We start from the raw sequence: 22,648 nt of genomic DNA on the forward strand, positions 1-22,648 counted from the left end.
ATGCATATGACAAACTCTACATGTATTCACATGTGCCCTGAAGAGATACGTGACTAACGTGTTTCGCTGAACTTTCTACAACAAAATGTTTTACAGTCATTTCTCCAGAATTTCTCCTGTAGTCTCCTCTTCCCAGACTCATTCATCCGTCTCATGAGGATGACACACAGTGATTTTTGTTTCAATAGGACAAACACAATCCCTCAACAAATGTTCGAGTAATCTCACACAAAGAGCTTGACAGCAGCACGCTTTGCAAACAAAATCTGCGGGTTAATGTTGTTCATTCTCAGAAAATCTACACTAATGAACGAGGGGAACCCTGGATTCCGAGTCAAAACATTTAAGCATGAGTGGGAAAGTGGCTCGCATCCAGTGTCTGGAAGTGTTCATCATGTGCCTGCTAGATGTGTTTCACAGAGACTTCGTCAGATTGTTTTTTTTAAGGTGCGTTTGGTTCTGAGATGTAGATTTCCATGTATAGCAGCTCTCTTTGCTTTAACACAGGACACGTGTGATGGCGAGTTGTGGTGACCTTAAGGGTCAAGACCCAAACACCTGCTCTAGGGCACTGGGTTATTGCTTCTTGCACATCTTGCTACAGCCTAGAGAGAAATTCTTGCTCAAAGTTTTCTGAGAACAACCACAACCTGTTTACAAAACATCACATTTTACATTTCCAGATTTTTGGAACATTTGTCAAATCAAACATTATCCAAATCCGTTTTAGCCTCTTTTGGGGTTCGGGGAGCACGAGGGGCTGTTCTGTGGTTAGGAAAGACTCTTGAGTCATTTGGGTACGAATGAGGTTTTGCCGTATGTTTCATCACAGCTTAAAGCTCGCTTCACCAGCCACAAAAACGTCAGATATTCGCTATCGATTTACAGCCATGCGGTGAAGTTAAGAGCATGTTAGACGTCATGGGCTTTTTCGGTGTACGACCCAACCGTAATCCTCTCATATAATTCCTTTCTTTTCAGAGGGAAAAGGTTGTGTATCATATTTTACACTAGTCACGTCTGCGCGACAAACAACCCCAAGTGATTTTCCGTCCTCAAAGCTTTTCCAAATATTTACTGCAGAGCTCCTTAAGTGAAGGTATTGTTTCAGGCTGTCGTCCTTTAAGCAGATTTTGACTGTGTAAAACCACATTAATATACAAGAAATCACAATATCGCTTTGAGAAATGAACCGAATGTGACACTAATGATGCATATTGATGGTTTCCATCTGTTTTGTGTTTCGTTGAATGGGCGAGTGTGTTACCGCAGCTGTACCGCTCTCGTTTGATTTCATTGGAGGGTTTTGGGATGAAAACGTACAGAGCGACTGCTGACCTGCTGATCTTTATCATCTGATCAATAAGCTCTTGCCGTGCGCTTTTGAAGGCGCTGTTTTTTAAGGGAAGAGGTCAGTCTCTTGAAATCAGATCCAGTAATGGCTGGATTAACTCTCCTCGGTTTATATGTAGCAGCAGTGCTACGTCAACATGCCAATGGGAGACAGTTTATAAAGTGCTACTTCTGTCTGCAACCTTAGAAAGCCAAGATCCCAAAACATATTTTTTATGAACCCGGATTTAATGCGTAAAGGTTCTCGTAAGCCCATGACACGGCCAACAGGAAATGAGTTAGCGATGTTATATCTTCCCAAAAATCCCCATCTGACCTAATCTCTGTTGTTTTTGCCCGGAATAAAATCAGCGGTCATCCCAAATATTTTGTCAGAAGAAGAATTTGTTATCATTAATGTGGTGGCCTGCTTTTGTGCGTAGTTCGCAGTGATGGTAATTTCCTCTGGCATACAGCCCTGCTGTGATTCTTTACCTAACAATCCCCCGTCACTGAATAATAGACCTGATGCTTTGAGATTAGAAAGTGGCACCTCACTTTAATTTAATTGGGATGTTGCCCATTAGGGGTTCCAGAAGCGCTGGCCATGATGTTAATTAAAGATTAGAGTTGGGAAATAATAGAGCAGAATTCCCACGCTGTTGCCATCTTGACCCAGGCCATTGTGTGTAAAGCCACACTTTTTTGATACTTGGAACGGTAAGAGTTGGTGGCTGTCGTTCACGGTATTGAAGGAACAATTCACCCAAAAATGGAAATTCTGTCATGATGAATTACTCAACCTCAAGTTGTTCCAAACCTGTATGCATTTCTTTGTTCTGTTAAACACAAAGAAAGATATTTGAAAGAATGTTAGCAACTGAGATTTCTGGGGCACCGTTGACTACCATTCAAATCGTTGTCGAAGGAGCCACAGAACTGTTTGTTTTCGTCAATTCTTCAAAATATTTTCTTTTTGACTGTATGCTGGTTTGGAACAACTGGAGGTTGAGTAATTCACGACAGAATTTTAAAATACAATAATTCGTGTTAGTCAATGGTTCCCCAGAAATCCTTCCAAATATCTTTCTTTGAAAATGTCAGGTTTGGACCAACTATGGGGAGTAATTCATGACAGAATTTTCATTTTTGGGTGAACTGTCTAATGGAGTCACCACAGAAGTGTGTATTCCTACACTCTTGTACTGCATACATACAACCTTACATATACATGTTGGGTATCCGTGTTTTTGTAATGCGTAAACACTTGTTTGACGTCTATACCCCCGCTGACGTAGGCAGATTGGTGTTTCACCCAAAAACGGATAGCCATACATGGAAATCAATCACGTTCAACTCGACCGCAGACGTTTTGCAGCCCTTTAAACTACGCATTGTGTGGTCGTAATGCAACCCCAATGTGAACAATGGGCAGATGGTAATCTGAGCTGGATTTATGTCCGTTTTGGTGTGACACACTGCATTACTGTCTGAGCCAGATGGAGAATATACACATATTTTAAACTTGTCTCCCTGTGACGTCCCCTCACTGACGCTGGGCCTTTGCCCTTTCATGAGCCATTATACCACAGGTAAACATTTACATCTGTCTGAAGGGCATTGCATTTACATCAGGACGTGGGATAAAAGGTTTCTTAAATTAAATGCAGGCTTGAAGTTACTAATAATCTGTCAGTTATCTGTTTTTTATATTGCCATATGTACATAGCCTTAGATAGCATAGAAATATATACATAGATGCCTTATTAGCAACTGTTTCTATGGGCCGCTGTAACAAGTCTGATCATCCCAGATGTCTTTCTAGCAGGTGTAAATGCCAACAGCATGTGTGCCAACCACCAGACCAGGGGTTTTTCCTCTGATCAGATATTAGACAATGACACATTCAGTGCAGCGGTTTCCACAGACAACAGACTGACCTTCACGTTTGTCTGTCATTTGTACAACACGCTTGTCTGTTTCCTCTTACAGGAACACGGCAGAATCAACAGTAGAAAATAAAGAAGCGGTTCCATGAGGTGTCAGTCAAACCTGCGTCCCCCCAGGGGCCAGTGACTCAGCCAGTGGTGTTGTTGAGTTGTGAACGATCTCCAGGTGTTTTCCATCAACAACATCACGGTTTACAGTAATAGATTGTAAGCTTGTATCGCTGCTGTTTTTAGCGTCATATAACAGCCCCGTCTGGCTGATTCATAGTGCAGGCAGTGTTTTTCTTGAGGGGGTGTCATGGAGAACTGTTGTCCTTGGTCTTTAGTTTTAGTTGTAAAACTGGATCGAAACAAGCAAATAATGTGAAGTTTTGTATTAAAACATGCATGATAGGGAGCTATACATGTACTGCACATTTATTGTGTGTGACACCTAACTCTAACATTTGTCATTTTTAAAAGCCTTGGATCAGGAGGCATAAACTTCAATTTTCAAAATGAGCTTAAAATTGTTGTGCCAACATTAAATTCTTTCGTTACATAACGAACATTTTATTAAAAAAATGTTTTTAAAATGATGTCTTATGGCGTGCATTTATCGTCGACGTTTAACGCCTCGTGACTAAACAAAGGACGCCAATATGAGTGTGCAGATTGACGCGGAAAAAGCCAGGCGCAAAAGCGTCTTTTTTTATCTCTCGGCTCATCGCCAGTGAAAATCGTTTGGGTATGAATGCCGGAAAACGTCTCGAAAAACGCTGGCCATAAGCGCGTGCGATTAACGTCCCGGTCTGTACGTACCTTAAGACTGAACAATGTAAAAAAAGCAGTCAACAAGAGCGCAGAATACCCTTTAAAAAGCATCCAAAGGTGAGATTTCAAGAATCTGCTTAGTAAAATGCCAAAATTACTTTTTTTTAAGAACTTTTATAGGCAAGTGTGACTACATACAGTGCAATAGGCTAAAATATAAAATAAAATATTTATTTAGATTTGATTTATTTAAATCAATTATTTGATTTGTTTATTTTTTTCACATTTGTCTTTTTATTATAATTAGTTAAATTTTGATGAGTTTACTATTATAAAAAACTAAAATAATATAATAGTAAATAATATAATAATATAAATAATAAAAAATAATAAAGAACAAACTTTTTCGGTAGTGTGTAAATAAATATTTATTAAAATTTAATACATTTAATAAGATTTTTGAATTGGCCATAAAGCATGTAAGTGAAAACTGGGTTCTTGTATTAACTCTTATTCAGACAACAAAGATATCCTTTTAAATTTTGAAGAATGTTGCTTGGCATTTTGTTGGCAATGGCCTTTTGTATTCTTTCTTAATTGTTTGGTCCCAATGCAGAGGCTACAGCCTACATGGGTCTTTACATCAGGCTTTGGGTCACATTGCTGATGTATTTTCTGGTCGGTGGGCAGCGAGCGCTCAGCTGACAGCAGTCTGCATGTGCCACAATACATGCCATACTTTATCTTCCCCAGTAAATCACTGTCAATTGTTGCCCGCTCGTGATGTCATATTTTTTCCCTAGCCTACATCTTTCCATCATCTGGTGGGGCGTTGCAGGAATTCCGTTCATTTCGGTTTTCCCATTCCGTTCTCCTTCCCTTTTCCCAAAAAGAGGTTTGTACTGGATGGAGGCAGGCGAAGATCTTAGCAGCAACACAGTAGTTACCCTAACTATAAAACTTGAGACGGAGGTGGTTGGAACATACTGAGTTTTGGAAACAGATCGGGGCGCTCGATGACATCATCAGGGTTTTTCCTGGCTCAAAATGAGGCGGAGGTGGTGCCGTCCTGATCTTGTACACACACACACGTAGGCCTACCGTACCTTTAAGTGGCTTAACCAAAGTGACTTTGACATTAAAAGTTCTAATAAAATTTGATGAAAATGACAATTATTTGGAGGGCGATAACTTGGAGGGTGACGGTGCCAAGAATTGTGGGAGGGAGAGAGTTGTAATGGTTTAAGTTGAAGAGAGAGAAGAAAGCTGAAGGAATGAAGGGGGTTGATTATGAAAGGGGGCTTGGACTTGAGAACCAATGAGAGGAGAGACACGGGGGTGTGGGAGTAAATGAAAGATAGAGAGGGAGAAAAAATGAAGGGGAGGGAAAATAGGAAGCGAGAACGAAAGACAAAAGCAGAGAAAGAGGGAGACAGAAGAGAAGAGAGATCTCATCGAGTTAAGAGCTCTTCCGTTGAGAGGGGAAATATGTTTGGGGAAGTAAAGATTCTTGTTTAAACATTCCTGGAGGGCGTCTCTTCACGATGAAAGTCTCTCGTAAGTAATTCCAACTTTTGATGAATGAACGTGTGACCGACTTAACTCAATATAAATTGCCCAGAAATATCTTAAAATATATCAGTGCCATTGATTTGTCTCGAGATGCACACCAGTAATGTATTCTTCCACTGTATTTTTATAAAAGCGACATAAATATCTTAATTCAACTAAGGCTTAGTCCTGGTGTCTGTGAAACCGGGCCATAACCTGCCTGTTTTTACTCCGATTTTATGGTGAGAGAGATTCAGACAGTACCATCGCATACCTTTGTAAACATGTAAGGTTTGGATCATCTTCAAAATCCACAAATTCTGTAAAAGCTAAACACTGACAAATGTCTTGAAGCCCGTCAAGTTATTAGCCAGACGTGTGAGAACTCGCCTAAGTGCCAGCATGTGCCATGACTCTCCGTAAAGAAAACGCATGAAGTCTTTAAAAAAAAGGTAAAGCGTCTGTCATTGTGCTGGCAGGCTTCCAGTCACATATTTAGTGGCGTTCAGCTGTTGGCATTGTAAAGCGTTGTATCGGCACCATACTGTGTTTCAAAGGGATTGTTGTGGCGGTCATTGACACCGCACGCAGTTGGGAATCACATGGACGGGAGCGCTTAAACTCATTTAGGGAGAGTTCCCCGCTTGGCTCCAGTCCAGTACCTGAGCTCTCCCTCTCCTTCATCTGAACCTGTTTTCTGTCACAACGGACACACGTGATGTCCGCCTCGTATTGTGACTGTACAACAGCGGTAGGGATGTTCTGTTTTGAAATTCCTGTTTATATTTATCAGTTTATTAAACTGTTTTACATGTACATTTAGTATTTAAGCCATCTCTGTTTGAAGTATAAAACTGCAAGTATCTTGCGGAATTGTTTTCTTTACGCTGATGTCAAACTGACTTCAGAGAGATTGTTTTCAACATAGATTTTTGTTGATTTTTAGCCCAAAAAAAGGATTTCATTTGGAGTTCACGTCACGTCTACAGTACAATAGTGTGTACAGTACAGTACTATACATTTGTAGTTACTTTTTTATTTATATTTACATGTCTTGTGTTACTGTGTAGTTATATATTTAAGTACCGAGTAATGATAATTAACTGGTTAGGGTTAGTTATATGTAATTATGCAAACATTTGAGTAAATACTATAGTAAATACACGTAACATATGTAGCAAGTGCTCTGTAAAATAAAGTGTTACCGAAAATTGGATTGCTTCGAAAAGAAGAATATATTAAAATATTAAGCTTTTGATTCCAAATTTGACAAATCTGAGAAAATTTTTTTGACATTGTGAGTTGTCTTTTTCTTAAGGAACCTGAACAACAAGACACAAAAATAAAAAAATCCTGTGCTTAATTTATTTTCCAACAAAGGTTTTGGTATTGATATATATGTTTTATCAAACCTGTATCATTTGACTGCTAAACATGTATAAGGAGGAACTTTGTAAAAATAAAGCCATACAATCAAAGCTCTGGGACATTTGCTGTGTCCATATTTACAAAAATAAATGTCCAGCATGAGTCAGAAATTATTGCTTCTTTCAGAATTCTGTCAGATTTAGTATCTTGTGTTTGCTTAAGCCCTCTTACTGTATCTGTGGTACTGGGTTGCTATAGGCTAAATAACAGGCTTTCGTGACACGGACTTAGAGAACGACAGTTTCTCACGTCTGCTGATGTCTGAAGTATGTTGTCCTACTCAAAGGTGCTGTATACCATGCTACAACGAAACGAAGCTTATTGTTCGGTAAAGGAGGCGACACAAAGGACAGGTAACTTTAGTGGGGTGGAGACTGCACAGGAATTCTCATCGAGGTTATCAATGAAAAGTAAACCTATGAGGCGGTTGACACGCTCTGGGGTCGGGCGTGTGGACGGCCCACCCACCGGAGACCCTTTGGGCGTCACTACGATTGTCAAGTGGGCCTTGTTGTAACTTTAGTGTTATTTGAAGATGTATCGCTGTATCATTGTATTACATTGGATGTTTGTGAGGGCGAGCTGCTCTTGTTTAAGTCCGTTTGCTGAAGGTGACCCAAAGGATGCTCCTGTATTGATGAACGGGTAAGATTTGTTGTTGTTTTTGTTTAGGATGTTACATTGTAGAAAAATGTATTGACTGACAGATTACTTTGTGCCTAAACTAAAATTTTTCAACGACCAATTTCTACATTCAGTTACATTTACATAACATCCTTCATGTTTGGGAATTTTTACTCACAACTGTTGCCTTTGGCGTGCACGTTGGAATTTTGAGGAACTATTCCTTGTAAGGCTGCTTTGTAATGTTGTTTTACACAATAAAAGTTACTCCAAACTATTTTAATCTAATTGAATGTTACTTAAGAACTTCTCAGTAATGAGATGGTGTTGATATACGTAGCTGGCACACACGCTGATGGCTTTTCCAGATCCGTCGACAATGAACTTGAGTAACTGGATAGCAGCTTGAAATGCGACGCATTCTTGAGCAATGGAAAGCATGCGCCAACGTCCTTTTTATTGTTTTGTAAATATCGGATTTTGCTGTTCCAAGTCAAAACATTGACTTGAATGACCGTCTCTGGCTGGCGGTATTAAATTCTGTTTGGATGTTGCGTTAGATGACAGTGGCGTACACCGAGTTTGTCACGCATCGCATTTTTTCTGTTGTTTCCTGGAATGCACTCTCGTGCTTGAATAACCGCGGGGTCCTTGACATTTCTGCTTAACTTTAAATCTGTTGTTTTATTCGGCTGCCCTGCAAATCAATATTTGTATGGATTTTCCAGGGTTATTTCCAGACTGTAACCGATTGATCACCATTTGTATAACCACAGTTTTACTACAAATACCATGTTTTTTATTTCTAGTAAAACCATGGTTAATTTTCATAAGGGAACCTTCCACAGGCCTGGCCGTACATCAGCTAATGCATGCTGGGACGTGTCATATAACGGTCTTTAGTTATAGGAAAAGCTTGTGATGAGAGTATGTGTCCGATCTCCTTATCCTGAAGATCTTAAACTCTTCTCGTGTTTTTGTCATGTAGGATTACCAGCAGAATTTACAGGCTGGGAGATTAAGTTCCTGAACTTCTTCATGCAGAGACTGGAAGAGCAATGGAATTCAATAACACTAAACTAGTTGTTGTGTAATGTCTCTGTCTCTCTCTCTCTCTTTGACTGACTGTTTATTATCCAGCTAAATATTAAATCTGTTGAACAGAAGAAATCTGTTCGTACAGTTTTACACAGTTTAACATCATGCAAAATATCATAACCGACCAATCAGCATCAAGTATTCCAGAGAGTCATCTCATAAGAACTAGAAATTCAAAATCTTGTGAAAATGAACATCGCTGTAAATATCACAACTATATAGTGTTAAAAGGTGGTGAATCTGAGGCTTTGTTGATGCTAAAGATCTGTGTATACATATTTGTAGAACGGACAGATTTTTGACTTTGATTTGTCGTTATCTCAAAGTTCGCAAACCAGGAAATCTGGTCCTAAAATCTCGTTCGTTTGTATTTGAATATATGTTTAAAAGCTATGAACATGTTTAATGAGTCTAACCAGAGCAAATGTTTTGTGTGTTGCAGAAATCGAGGCGAAGGAGGCTTGCGACTGGCTCCGAGCAGCAGGATTCCCTCAGTACGCCCAGCTCTTTGAAGGTAACGCTTCACCGCAAACACGAGCTTCAAAACCTCACAAACCCATCACACCCACAGTTAAAACTATTTTAGGGAAAGAAAGAGGCTGGGACTCTCATTCAGATTTTAGAACAATCATACGACGTCACTTTTGGCTCAGAAAGTGCATGACTTAAGAGAAACTAAAGTTTATAACGTGGGATTTGGTTTCCGCTGGAGTCAGTTTGGTGTTAATAGGCACTTTGATGTCTGCCAGAACTGATGATGTTATAGCTGATTGTAGCTCATATTGGTTCCTCTTGTGGTTTCTTGTCAGAGAACGTCTCATTTGTAGTTCCTAAAACAAACTCTTTAAAGTTTTCATGTGAAACGTGAGAGGCACGGAGACGTCCGTGGTCTGACTGGTTCAAGTTAAGCGGTACCACTTAAACAAACTAGAAGTACAACGTCCTCACAGAGAGACGAAGGTCATGGGAATAACCTTCATACGTTTGGCTTCAAAAACGCTTCTTTCATTTCACATGCCCTTGGCTTGTTAGTGAACGCTATTGATCTTTTCACTATTGAGCGCTTTGGAGTTTTAGTCTTTGGATGAAATTGTGTGAACATAATTTCCCTCCTGATGTTTATCTCATTTGTTAGAAGTACTGTATGTATCCCAAGTGCTCTGGTATATTTTTATTAGGGCTGTTGAACAATTAATTGCCATTAATCACATCCAGAATAAAAGTTTGTGTTCACATAATATATGTCTATGCAGTGTGCACTGTGCATATTTATTTTGTATTTATAAAAGCACATACACGTACACATATACCGTATGTATATATTTAGGATAATATTTGCGTGTATACAGTATATTTATATATAATTTAAATTGTATATAAACATTTATAACAAATGTTTTATATATTTTTTAAATATATACATGTATGTGTTTATAAATAGAAAATTAGCATGTACAAAACACAGACATATATTATGTAAACACAAACTTTTATTCTAGATGCGATTAATCATTTTATTTTTGTGTATTTTTTTGAAAATCACAGCAAATATATTTGATAAAACAAAAAAATGATTTGTAATGGAAAAAAATGTGTCAGACCTTTGGACCCCATTTCTATACGCCAAAGAAAATGTTTTACGAGGGCTGTACGTTAACTTTTTTTGCACGTAGCACTGGTGCTACAGAGGTTTAAAGTTTTGTAGCACAGGCCAAACAGTTGTAGCATAAAAAATTTGAATTAGAAAAAATATACACATAAAAATATTTATGTGTAGTTTATCACATAAATAGGCAGGTAACGGACGAAGGGCATTAATGTTACAGTTGGGTAAATTAGGGCAATATAATTTAGTTTTTCCCAAGTTCCCTTTTTCCGTTTGAATTTTTCTGAGTTCTGTGTTTTCCATTCTTTTACTGTACAATAATTATATATTTGTCCACATACTGTAGTATACTATTATTTTATTTACAATGGTAAACTGCAGTTAAATTCCTCCTTTTGCAGATACAGTGGTGTTATTGATATATTATTTTATACTATATACTGTATATCAAATATTAGTTTAGTAAATATAAGTGTATTCTAGTGTTTATAGTTGATCAATTTACTGCAAGAATACTACAATTGATTATAGTAAATATTATAATACAATAGAGTGTTTTAACCTGGATGTTCATGTTTACCAGACTTTTATTTTGACGGGTCGTCGCAAAGTGTGTGTGGTTGACGGTATCTTTTCTCTAACAGTGAAATGCTTTTGAAATAAACTCTCAGATCAGGCCCCGGTTGCATAAAGCACCTTAAGTTTTTCCCTTAAGTATGACACTTAAGGGGTGATTTTCCTTTACCAAAGACAATAGGAGAATAACTTAAGTAAAACTTAAGGTATACTTAAGGACACACTTAAGGGAAAATTACACTTAAGGTGCTTTATGCAACCGGGCCCAGCTCTTGAGATGGAGTTTTAACAAGTTTTAAATGCAAACAAGTTTTAAATGCAAAACAGCTAAAATGGCAGTGCACCATTGATTTACATCACGCACAAACAAGCACCGCGGCAAACACACCTCACACAAACAAGCGGCTCTGTCTAAAACACGTGCGAAACTGAATCGCACGCGTGCAAAACTGATACATTTATTCTTAGCACAGATTTTTTTGTAGAACGTGCTAACATATATGTCGCACTGTACAGCCCTGTTTACATTTTTCAACATTGTACATCCATATTTTTCATAATATGCAGTGTATTATATAAGAAACATGACACACTGTTATGCAATGCATTCTTTTTACTCTTTAAAACCACTCTTATACTGTCATGCCCTCATGGACAAGGAAATCTCTTTGACGGATACCGAATCAAAGAGCGGAATAGTATCATCCCATAATGCATCTCTTCATAAGAGTTGTTTTGGTATTTTCAGTGATTCACAGCCAGAACACAGCCATCCTCTGTCAATCTCTGCAAAGGAAAAAAGTAGGATGAAACATTTAATGGTAGCAGTGGAATGAAGGCTTCAGTTGGGCTTGTCACCCCATTACATAAGTTGGAAACCATATTTAGTGGAAGATGTAATGGCTTTCAAAGCCAAGTTCAGTTTTTGGGGGGCAAATCCTGTCTTATTTTATTAGCATCTGGAAGTCCAGAACAATTTCGCTTCTCTCTTTGCCATGGCTTTCATCCGGAAAGAATGTGTTGTTAGGGATTTTTTCAGAACGTGGGCGCCTAGATTCCTCTGTTTTCACTGTGAACATGCAAAGATTGGCCTATTAATGAATCGGAGCGGTATCATTACGTGCCCGAAACGAAATTCAGACGTTTTTCCAGCAGTTCGCAATAATGGATTTGTTTGTTGAAATGTTTCCTCGCAGATTCTCAGTTTCCAATTGACATCTCTCCTGTGAAGAAAGATCACGACTTCTTGGACAAAGACCTCGTGGAACCTCTGTGCCGGTAAGAACTGTGGTGTCTTTGTCTTTGAATCTAATGAATAACGTACAACTTCCACTTAAGGTGATAAACACAAGCCATGTCGCAAATTGGCATGGAAACACCTTTTTTTTGCTTACTAAAAAGAGATACTGTGAATTTTTGGGACATTAGTAAACATGAAACATGACAGATTGTCTTCAAATAAATTACCACACAGCAGTCAATTCACTTCTCATTGATGTCATTGCGTATTGCATCATTTAATTCCACGTCGATCCATGTCAATCTTTTCATAACGCAAAAGTAAATCATGTCACGATTAAAGCAACAACTCATTAAAGTTTGCGGATTACGCAGCCGTCAAGCTTTCCCAGAAATGAAGTACGAAATGTTCTCCGAGTTAGTTTCCCTCTTGTTTAGACACTGAATGTGCAGAATTAAGTTGAAAAGAGGCCGTCGGTGACTTGGGTTGCTTGGAGACTGTCCTAGCAGGAGATCATGGGGGCGGAGGGGGGGTTCGGTCTTCTGTGACTCCAAACAACCCTGAAGCAACTCATCGAAATTCCAAACCTGTTTGCTGTTGTATAGAAAACAATGTCCTACATTCCCACCTCACCCCTTGACTTCTCACTTTCATTCAGCCCCGCGAGGAAAACAGCTCCTTAAACAATTCTAGCACGACATGGCGGTGTGTAGAGGATGTAAGGCAAGAACCAATGAAAAAACATCTTTAGCGTTTATCACTTGATACATTTTGCTGATGATAAGGTCGTGTCAACTTGTTTTTTGTGAATCAAACATTGTTTTATACTTAAAAGTGTGGAAGCCATTGCAGTAGCACTGTTAACTCAAGAAGGTTAACCTAATAACGTTTTTCTAACATTGAAAATGTTGTTTTTAAATGTTCTGCTAGCAATGTTAGAATGTTTTGAACCAATGTTTTTAAAAGGTGTAGAATGCTTAGAAATGACATATAATGTTACTCCAAGACATTTTTATATATCTTAAGGCGCGTTCAGACCGCCAGCGACTGTGTCGCTGTGGGTTGTCTAGTCTCTAGCTACGAGGTCGTTAGAAGGCGTTCCTAGCTTTGGTTGTTCTAGAAACATTTATTAACATTTACATTTATTCATTTGGCAGACGCTTTTATCCAAAGCGACTTACAAGTAGGAGAGCATATTAACATTTTGTCAACACGCTAAATAGTACCGTTAGTTTACAAGGCCATGCTACTAGGAGGATTAAAGCTGGAGTACGCAAAGGACAGAATGAATGACAAGATTTTTTTATTTACTTTTGACAGACAGTTATTGGTTAGTCAAATAAATGCGGAACAGGTATGTTTTGTTATATAAAAACAAACCCTGCAGTAACAGACGAGAGACGGATGACGTGATTTCCGCTACTGTACAGTACTCCTATTGGTAGTCACTCCCGAAAGTCGCTCATCATTTGCCTAAAGTTGAGCAAATCTCAACTTTGTCAAGTCGCTAGACACGCCCACCTTCTGTCGCCAACGGTCACTGTCGCGTGTCGAATGAATGACATCGCCTCGCTTTGTCGCTGGGTGTCGCTGACGGTCTGACGGGTGTCGCTAACGCTCTCTCAACGTTCTCTCAAAGTTAGGAGAATGTTAGCTGGGAACTTGAATTTACAGGCAGATATTTGTACGCCAAATGCCACAAATTACAACATTCTTATGAAGGTAATTACCTAACATCTTATCTTTCTAAAATGTATAGTCAGACAGTTTTATTGTTTTGTTTTTGTTGGTAAATTGCTTAGTCTTGTTATTTGCCTTTAACAGCAGACTGGCTTTTTATTTGCTCCATATCTGAAGGCTCCTAATCTGTATTTAAAAAATATATTTAGCTATTAACTTGTTGTGGAAGGTTGTATTTGAAGCAGGCTCAGAGAGTCCACGACTCGGCACATCCAGAGCTGCTCTACTTTCAGCCCAGCATCATTTTTCATCTTTGACAGACCATGTTAAAAGAGTTGAACAGAGCATCTCTTTTCTCTTCTGAAGGTTTTGGTAAATACATCAAAGGAAAAGCAAGCTCTTGGGTTTTTGTAGGACTAAAAACTGAGACAAACAAGGCCTCTCACATCTGAAAGAGTGGCACCTGGAATCAACACCACATTGTGTTGTTCTGGAGAACCATTGAAACCACGACAGCTGCAATTTGCAGACATCCGCCAATTAAAAACAAGCAACAGAGAGAGGAGGACATTGGTCAATTATTGTAATAGATCTGATTAGATTAGAGGCTGGTGTTGTGTCCACATCAGCGAGAGGTTCATGGCTTGTTAAATAAAGCTGTGAGGACAGAATGACTTTCTAAATTTGTAAATTTGTCACATTTTCTTTCCCATGCAGGCGACTCAATACGTTGAACAAGTGTGCCTCTATGAAACTGGATGTTAACCTTCCCAAGAAAAAAGTAAGTGCATCATTTCTGTTGGACCAGTTGTATGTTTTTAGTGGTTTTTATGTTATGGTGGTTTTGCTGCTTTTAACCTGAATGATTATTAGTTTTTTATTATGTATTATAACTGAACAAAAGCCACATGATGTAACTACTTGTGTCAAATGCCACGCGTCCTCCTTTAAAAAAGATGATATGAGAAAGTCCATTGTTCTGAGTGAATTGATATTTTTCTTCTTAAGTATCTCTTACTGCACCACCTAAGGATATTGGATGGAAAGCGATATTTTGTGTTATATCACTGGTTATGTAATCATCCGTCAGAGGAAGGAATGTGACCTTTGAAACACGAAAAAGCCATTTGTGCGAATCTAAACCGTTACCTGTGGGGGTTCTGGAGTTTTGGAAGAGAAAAAAGGAAAATAAAGAGAGACAGACAGAAATAACGAGTTTTCCTAAAGCTAAAGTGTGTGTTTTTTTTAACACAAAAATACTTTATAGTGGAGAAAAATGTAAGTCTCTTCTTGTTCATTGCTTAACAAAAAGTGAAAAATGTTCTTTCTAGAGTGAAGACTCAGATGAAGACGACCTCTTTGCCATCAGCGACAAATGGACCTTTGAATGGAGCAGTCGTCGCTGGTCCAGGCTACAGGACATCGACTGCCTCCTGAGGGGTGTGGAAAACAGGACCCCAGCGGAGAACTCTGCCCTCCGGACAACCACCAGCAGCGAGAGCGTTCTGACCGATCTGAGCGAGCCGGAGGTCTCGTCGCTCCACAGCGAGAGCAGTGCCGGTAGCGGCGGCATCCGCACTAACAGCGCATACGAGTCGGACGGCTCGCACCGCACGTGTTCGGACTCCGCTGCCATGCTCGACCGCACACTACTCGGCATGGCCCACCTCTCTCCAAATCTCTCGGGCTATGACTCTCTCCCCACGAAGCATGCAAAGCGAGGACGTACGCGAGCGAAAGAATTCCTACGCCGCATGGAGGCGTTGCAGTTACGTGGAGCAATGGGCGGCCTGGGGAACAGGAGTCTTGTTATAAGCGCCCCGGTTCTCCAACAGGAACCCCAGGCGGTGAAAACTCTCCACTGTGTGGAGATCATCAACGGAGACGGACGATCGACAGAGATGGGGTTGACCTCGCGGTCAAGTAGCGAGGGGAGCGGGAGTCAATCTAGCGGGAGTACTGTCAGTACACCGAACCTGAAGGAACGCAGCGTCCACAGGGCCGATCACAAGCGCAGCGGGATGTACCTTGAGGACCTGGATGTGTTCTCCAGTGACATCCAGGGTAAACGGGTGGCTGAGCAGAACCGTCGCAACGAGTTCCGCTCTTACGAGGACCTGGTGGTACACATTCCCGAAGACCACAAACCTGGAACGTTTCCTAAAGCTCTGTCCATAGAAAGCCTCGCACCCTCAATGGAAACCTCCATCAACTGGCACCCGGCAAGCGCGGACGTCCGACGTCCACCCAGCATCAAAGAACCTCGCCCCATCACCCAATGCTGCACCCGAGGCAGTCGGATCAGCGTTTATGACAACGTACCCGGCTCACACCTCTATGCCAGCACCGGTGACCTCATAGACTTAGAAAAAGAAGACCTGTTCCCACATCTGGATGATATTTTACAGCATGTTAGTGGGCTTCAGCAGATCGTGGATCATTGGTCTAAGAACGTACTGCCCAACAGTGAAAGCGCAGGGCAGGAGCGAGTCGATCTTGACGGCGGGAGACAGGGAGACCTGCAGTCGTCCAGTCAGATCACGCTGGACTTTGAGGGACATTCAGTGCTGGAGGGTCAGGCCACCTCCAGTGACGGAGAGAGAGACGGCGTATCGCTTAATGAAACTGAATCCACAGGCATGAGAGAGAGGAGAGACTCGGGGGTAGGAGCTTCACTGACCAGACCAAACCGGTATGATTTTATAAGAACTTGCGTTCACACATTTACAAGTGCAACGTTTTAGGAAAGTAATGTTGATACATGGAATATCAATGACTTATTACTATATTAATAAATATTCACTGGTTAAATAATATATCAATAAATGATCAATATGAACAGAGACCGAAAGGAAATGCTTCCATTTATTTCTTTTATGTTTTGTGCAATATTTAAGGTATCAAATTTGAACAGCAGGGCTCCATTACATTGAAGAAAAATGCAATATGCGGTAACTTGCTAAATAATGCAACATGCAATACGACATTCTTTTGTAAAATCAGTTTAAATGTCCACAATAAATTCACCCACATACAGTATATATATTTCTTAAATAATAAGTTATAAATATAATATAAATGTATATTTTTAGTTTATGTATTTATATATAATACTTATCCTTGATAAATACTACTATAAATATTATATGATATTTATGTATATAATATATAATATAAAATCTATTATTTAAAAACAAAAGCATCTTAAACTTTGACTATACTTAAATATTACAAGTATTTAAATAATTTAGTTGTTGCGAACAATTGCAATATGCCCATTTTCATATTTTGTTAATTTTGATATATCTTTCAGCCCTATTCAATTACTACATTTACATAAATTACAAAATATTGCAGATATATTTGCAATGCACTTTTTTGCTTACGTCAACGTTATGCTGTGCGTTAAGTTCTTTTTAAATGTTTTTCAAGGATTAAATGAATGAAATCTCATCTTTTTTTAGCTGTGTAGTCATAAGATCAGTTAAGTTGGTTGGGTTCAAATTCTCCCTCAGTGTTTCATATATTTCCCTGCACTGTGTTTAGTTTGCGATGGCCCAGCTTCCAGATTTCCAACCGCCTCAGCCGCTCGGTTGCCTGTCTGCAGATCACCAGTCAGTCGGCAGCTCAGCTCAGCCTGCTGCAGAAGTTTTCCTTACTCCGCCTCACTGCCATCATGGAGAAGTACTCCATGTCCAACAAACACGGCTGGACCTGGTAAGGAGCCAATACCGGCTGGAAAATGTGTCACATCATCAGATCCTATGATACTGTGATGACCTCATTGAGGTTGTGACAGTAAAGCTAAATTCACGGTCCCTCTAGTGGTCACTGTGGTTATTGCATAAAAATCTCTAGTTTTATTATTGAGAAAAATTGAAACGCACCACCAGTGGAAAGTAGAAGCTGACGTTGTGCTTTGTCTCCCAGGTCTGTGCCAAAGTTTATGAAGAGGATGAAGGTTCCAGACTATAAGGATAAGAATGTGTTTGGTGTTCCACTGATCGTACACGTGCAGCGATTTGGTCAACCTCTACCTCTCGGTGTGCAGCAGGCTTTACGCTACCTCAGGAGTCAGTGCCTCGACCAGGTCCGCCAACCTCGTCTGTTTATGTCAGCGAATTAAAAAAACTAATGGCAGAATCTTAATATGCTAAGATTTTGGTCGTTTTTAACAAATTGTTATTGCTTTTGTTTTTAATATATAATATTTGTTTTTAAATTATATTTTTACTTTTTATAATTCTTAGAATTTAAAATGTTTGTAATGTTATATATTTGATGTACTGTATATTTATTTGATATATTTAATTTATATATATTTATTTTACATTTTTGGTTCACATTAAATAGACCTCTTTTTATTAGTCCACTTTAATAAAAAAAATTGTGATACCCAGGTGGGTCTTTTTCGCAAGTCGGGTGTGAAGTCTCGCATCCAGGCCCTCCGGCAGATGAATGAAAGTTCTCCGGACGATGTTAACTACGAGGACCAGTCTGCGTATGACGTGGCCGATATGGTGAAACAGTTCTTCCGAGATCTGCCTGAGCCTCTGTTGACCAGTAAACTGGGTGAAACCTTCCTCCATATTTATCAATGTAAGGAGCTTTTCTTCGACATCCATGTGACGCGTTCAGGAAGAGAAATACAGACTTCCTCTCATCACTCACTCTGTCTTTAGATGTGCCCAAAGAGCAGCGCTTACAGGCCGTGCAGGCGGCCATCATGCTGATGTCCGATGAAAACCGGGAGGTCCTGCAAACTCTCCTCTGCTTCCTGAGTGATGTCACTTCCTCTGTGCAGGAGAACCAGATGACCCCCATGAATATCGCAGTGTGTTTGGCACCTTCGCTCTTTCATCTCAATATCTTGAAGAAGGAAAATCTGACACCAAGGTAAAAAGGCAAACAAATCTGAAAACTGTTTATAGTTTCTACTGTAATTCCAATGTGATTAAATGCAAACGAAATGCACACAGAGCTATGCAGATGCAAAAGAAGATCGCCACAGGAAGACCAGACCAGAAGGACCTGAATGAAAACCTGGCGGCCACACAAGGCCTGGCACACATGATCACAGAGTGCAACCACCTGTTCGAGGTGAAACACAAAGACAAGATTTGTCACATTTAGCTAACTTCAACCTATTGAAACGTTTCTCGTGTATGACACGTGCATTATTTGCATCCACCCTCAGATTCCGCACGAAATGGTGACGCAATCGAGGAACTCGTACGTAGAGGCGGAGCTTCAAGCTCCGACGATGGAGGAGCTCTGCAAACCACAGCAAGACGAAGACGGAGAAGATGAGGGCTCCTGGTCCTCCTTCATGGAAGCCAGACTTCAGGGTCTCCTCAAAGAAGCCAGAGAGAAAGCCAAAGGCTGGGTGTCCTGTCAGAGCACAGGCAATACTGAACTCTCATACAAGAAGGTGAGAATGAACGCCGCGTGATACGAGTATTGCATCAGTGATGCTCTAAAACACACGTTGTGCTGCGAGTTTCCACACTTGTAACAGCTCTCGTGCTTCCGAAGGTGGGCGACGGGAACCCGCTGCGACGCTGGCGGGTCTCGGTCGAGGTGGAAGCCCCTCCATCGGTGGTTTTGAATCGGGTTCTGCGGGAGCGCCACCTGTGGGACGTGGATCTGATGAGCTGGAAAGTGTGCGAGGTTCTGGACAGGCAGACGGAAGTGTTTCAATATGTGCTCAACTCCATGCCTCCTCACCCCAGCAGAGACTTTTTGGTGCTCAGGTGAGTTGGTTTACACCGGGACTGATGTGATTCTGCATTTGATGTATCAAAATTAAAATAAACGATGCACATTTTTAGAGTAAAACGTTGAATTTGTCATGCAAATAAAATATAAAATACGTATAAATATAAAAATGGATATAGTTTGATCGTCCTTGGTGGAAAAGTCTTGGAAATCGGAATGTATTTGCAGATAAATGAATTCATAGATCACTTTGTTGTGTAACAATATGATGGTGTTTGTGGTCAGGTCGTGGAGGACAGATCTGCCTCGGGGGACGTGCTCTCTGGTGTCTGTGTCTATTGAACATGAGGACTGTCGGCCTGTAGGGGGCGTCAGAGCTATAGTGATGGAGTCGAACTACTTACTAGAGCCCTGTGGCTCTGGCAAGTCCAGACTTACCCACATTTGTAGAGTTGATCTGAAGTGAGTATCTATAGCTATATATATAGTACCATATAGATGGTTTTAGCGGCAACAACATAAACAAAAGTTATGTGCCCGAACTTAACGTCCGATTGACCTCTGCAAAGAATTAATAACTGTTGAGTAGTTTTAATTTAGTACGATTAATATAGGCCTACAATAAAATATAAAAAATGAATATAAATCAAATTAAATATAAAATAAATATATATATATATATTAGTCCTTATGGTAATACCATGGTACTATGGTATAAAGCAGAGTTATTGAAGTTTTGTTTGTAGTTTTATTGATTTTTTAAATTAGATTTTATTTTAGTTAAGTTTTTGTGTTCATTTTAGTTACATTTTTAGCCATTTTGTTATATGCTTTTGTCATTTTATGATTTTTTTATGTTTCTATATAAAATGAATTTACTTTAATTTTTGTTTATTATTATAATTTTAGTGCCTTAAACTTAGTTCAGAGGCAACATTAAACATTTTCGTCCAGTATTTGAATTGATTTCAATCAACAGAAACCTTTTCAAAGTTTTCATTTTAGTAAAGTGAAATAACTTTGGTACAATGATAAGTTTTCTGCATGTTTTTTTTCAGAGGGAGAACCCCAGAATGGTATAACAAAGCTTTCGGACATCTTTGCGCCGCCCAAGCTGCCCGTATCCGCAACTCCTTCCAGCCGATCCACGCAGAGGGTCCAGAGACCAAAATATGAGCCGCACTATTACTCTGTACTTGAGGAATCTGACTGGAGATTTGAGATCTTAGATCCCTCAAGTTCTATGACTCTAAAAATACTTGACTTTTGCACAGTGGGTCAAGTATATAAACCCAAGTGGGAAAATCATCAACGTACCAGTGTACCTTCAGTTTGTTGATTTCTGATATCTTATTTTAATTATTATTATTATTTGTATGATAATTATTGTATTTTTTTAAGCGTACATGATCTTATACAATGTATATGATGCTAAGCTCTTAAGTGCTTCTGGGAAGCATGCATTTTATTAAATTAAAATAAAGAAAGCTATATTTGCACATGCATGCACCACATATCCATGTATGTGTTTGTTTGATTATGTGTATATGTGGACATACATGCAACTTGTATAGACAATATATACAGTATATATTTAAATGCGGACATTTTGCATACATGTGTTGATATCTTTTGCACAGATATCAGTGTAATTCATATGGTACAAAATGTAACTCAATTGTAAGCTGGGTTTACTTTGCTTTTTGTTTTTGTTGTAATGTTTGTCCAAGAATGGGTGTAATATTCAGGTATTTGCGTTCGCTTGTAAGAATGAACGAAATGACTTGGGTTTGATTTTCTCAGACCTGCTTATAGTACTGGATAACTTTAATTAAAAAGAGACAAAGATTTTTAATTAAAGTATGTATGAATTAATATTAATTTGACTGCTGTCTGTTTTATTTCCATTGTCAGTGTCATAAATTGTTCCTAGAAATGTTCCTAACAGCTCAATCAATCTGTTTTTTAAAATTTGAACCGAACTTTACATTAAAAATAAAATTACTCTCACTGAAACAGATCAGAAAAATATATGATAGTCGCCACACCAAAGCTCTAAAAAGATATATATATATATATATATATTTTAATAGAGAAACGTTTGGAGCCTGATGAAGAGCCTGTGTGCTCGAGCGTTAAAGTCTATTTTAGTCTTATTTAGTCTTTCAAATGGATGTATGTGCTTTTGTTGTATTGTTCTTGAAACTGAAAAACGGAGCAGGGGACTTGATTTTATAATGTATTAAATAATATGGTCTCTTTATGACAGGTGGTTAAAGGGGTAGGTGGGGCTGAAAAAAAGAGGCATTTGTTGCATTAGCCAAAAAGAAGTCATTTTTTGCAGATCACATTATTGAAACTTAAATTCCTTTGTACCTGTTTTGTTAGTGAGGCTTCTTCTGTCCACTAGATGTCAGTATTTGTCTATGAAAAAAACATTTTCATTCTCCTATTGCATGTCATTATTTATTGGTAATTTCAAATACATCGTTATAGCCACATCTTACAGTCGGTATTTGCTAGTTTAGATTTACACTCCGCTGTGTTTTGGTTTAGTAGAGCAGTCGTTGTGTTCATTGAAACTGGAGGAAAAAATCTAAAGCAACCAAACAAAAAATAAATTATAACAACGATCGTGACATTAAAATGTGATTAAAATGAATAATTAATCAGTGTATTAAATATCTAGTGGTGAGGTTTTGAATTGCAACCAATGGCTCCCTCTCACCCCTTCCTTTCGAAGCACTACGGCGGCTGACACAGAACTAAGATGTGGTCACGTTTTCATTTCTTTGCCGAAGCAGATAACGTATTTACGAAACGCGCTCTGTAGAGCAGTCTGTCCGTTTAGGGCTACTGTAGAAACACAGGGGACCCGCGGTGTATGTAGATAGAAAGACGTAGATAAATCGATTCATTATAAATGCAATGTGTCCTCGCTGTCTTGTGTAGGCTATGTATTTGTATATGATGATATACCTTCTTATAAATCTGAGACGAGATTTTGCTCTTTTGAAAGACTCAAACCAGCAAATGTGCAGCAGGAAAACCTTATTATATTGGATACTTATGTTCATGTAGTTCAACTGATTG

The 22,648-nt window shown here is 39.2% G+C and overlaps 1 protein-coding gene across 5 annotated transcripts in view; it reads left to right on the forward strand.

Moving 5' to 3' along the window:
- The window catches only part of stard13b (StAR-related lipid transfer (START) domain containing 13b), a 77,492-nt gene extending 56,082 nt beyond the window's left edge, over positions 1–21,410 (forward strand). For all 5 annotated transcript variants that reach the window (XM_057350848.1, XM_057350849.1, XM_057350851.1 and 2 more), the window contains 13 exons: positions 9,178–9,249; positions 12,114–12,195; positions 14,555–14,618; positions 15,169–16,529; positions 17,384–17,554; positions 17,768–17,927; positions 18,238–18,436; positions 18,520–18,733; positions 18,817–18,937; positions 19,035–19,268; positions 19,373–19,590; positions 19,841–20,017; positions 20,614–21,410. In XM_057350848.1, the coding sequence (XP_057206831.1) occupies positions 9,178–9,249; positions 12,114–12,195; positions 14,555–14,618; positions 15,169–16,529; positions 17,384–17,554; positions 17,768–17,927; positions 18,238–18,436; positions 18,520–18,733; positions 18,817–18,937; positions 19,035–19,268; positions 19,373–19,590; positions 19,841–20,017; positions 20,614–20,731 (3,191 nt within the window). In that variant the 3' untranslated portion in view covers positions 20,732–21,410. The remainder of the gene's footprint in view (positions 1–9,177; positions 9,250–12,113; positions 12,196–14,554; positions 14,619–15,168; positions 16,530–17,383; positions 17,555–17,767; positions 17,928–18,237; positions 18,437–18,519; positions 18,734–18,816; positions 18,938–19,034; positions 19,269–19,372; positions 19,591–19,840; positions 20,018–20,613) is intronic.
- Positions 21,411–22,648: the final 1,238 nt, after the last annotated feature.

This window comes from Triplophysa rosa, linkage group LG14, assembly GCF_024868665.1.
Source record: "Triplophysa rosa linkage group LG14, Trosa_1v2, whole genome shotgun sequence".
In the NCBI taxonomy this organism is placed as follows: domain Eukaryota; kingdom Metazoa; phylum Chordata; class Actinopteri; order Cypriniformes; family Nemacheilidae; genus Triplophysa; species Triplophysa rosa.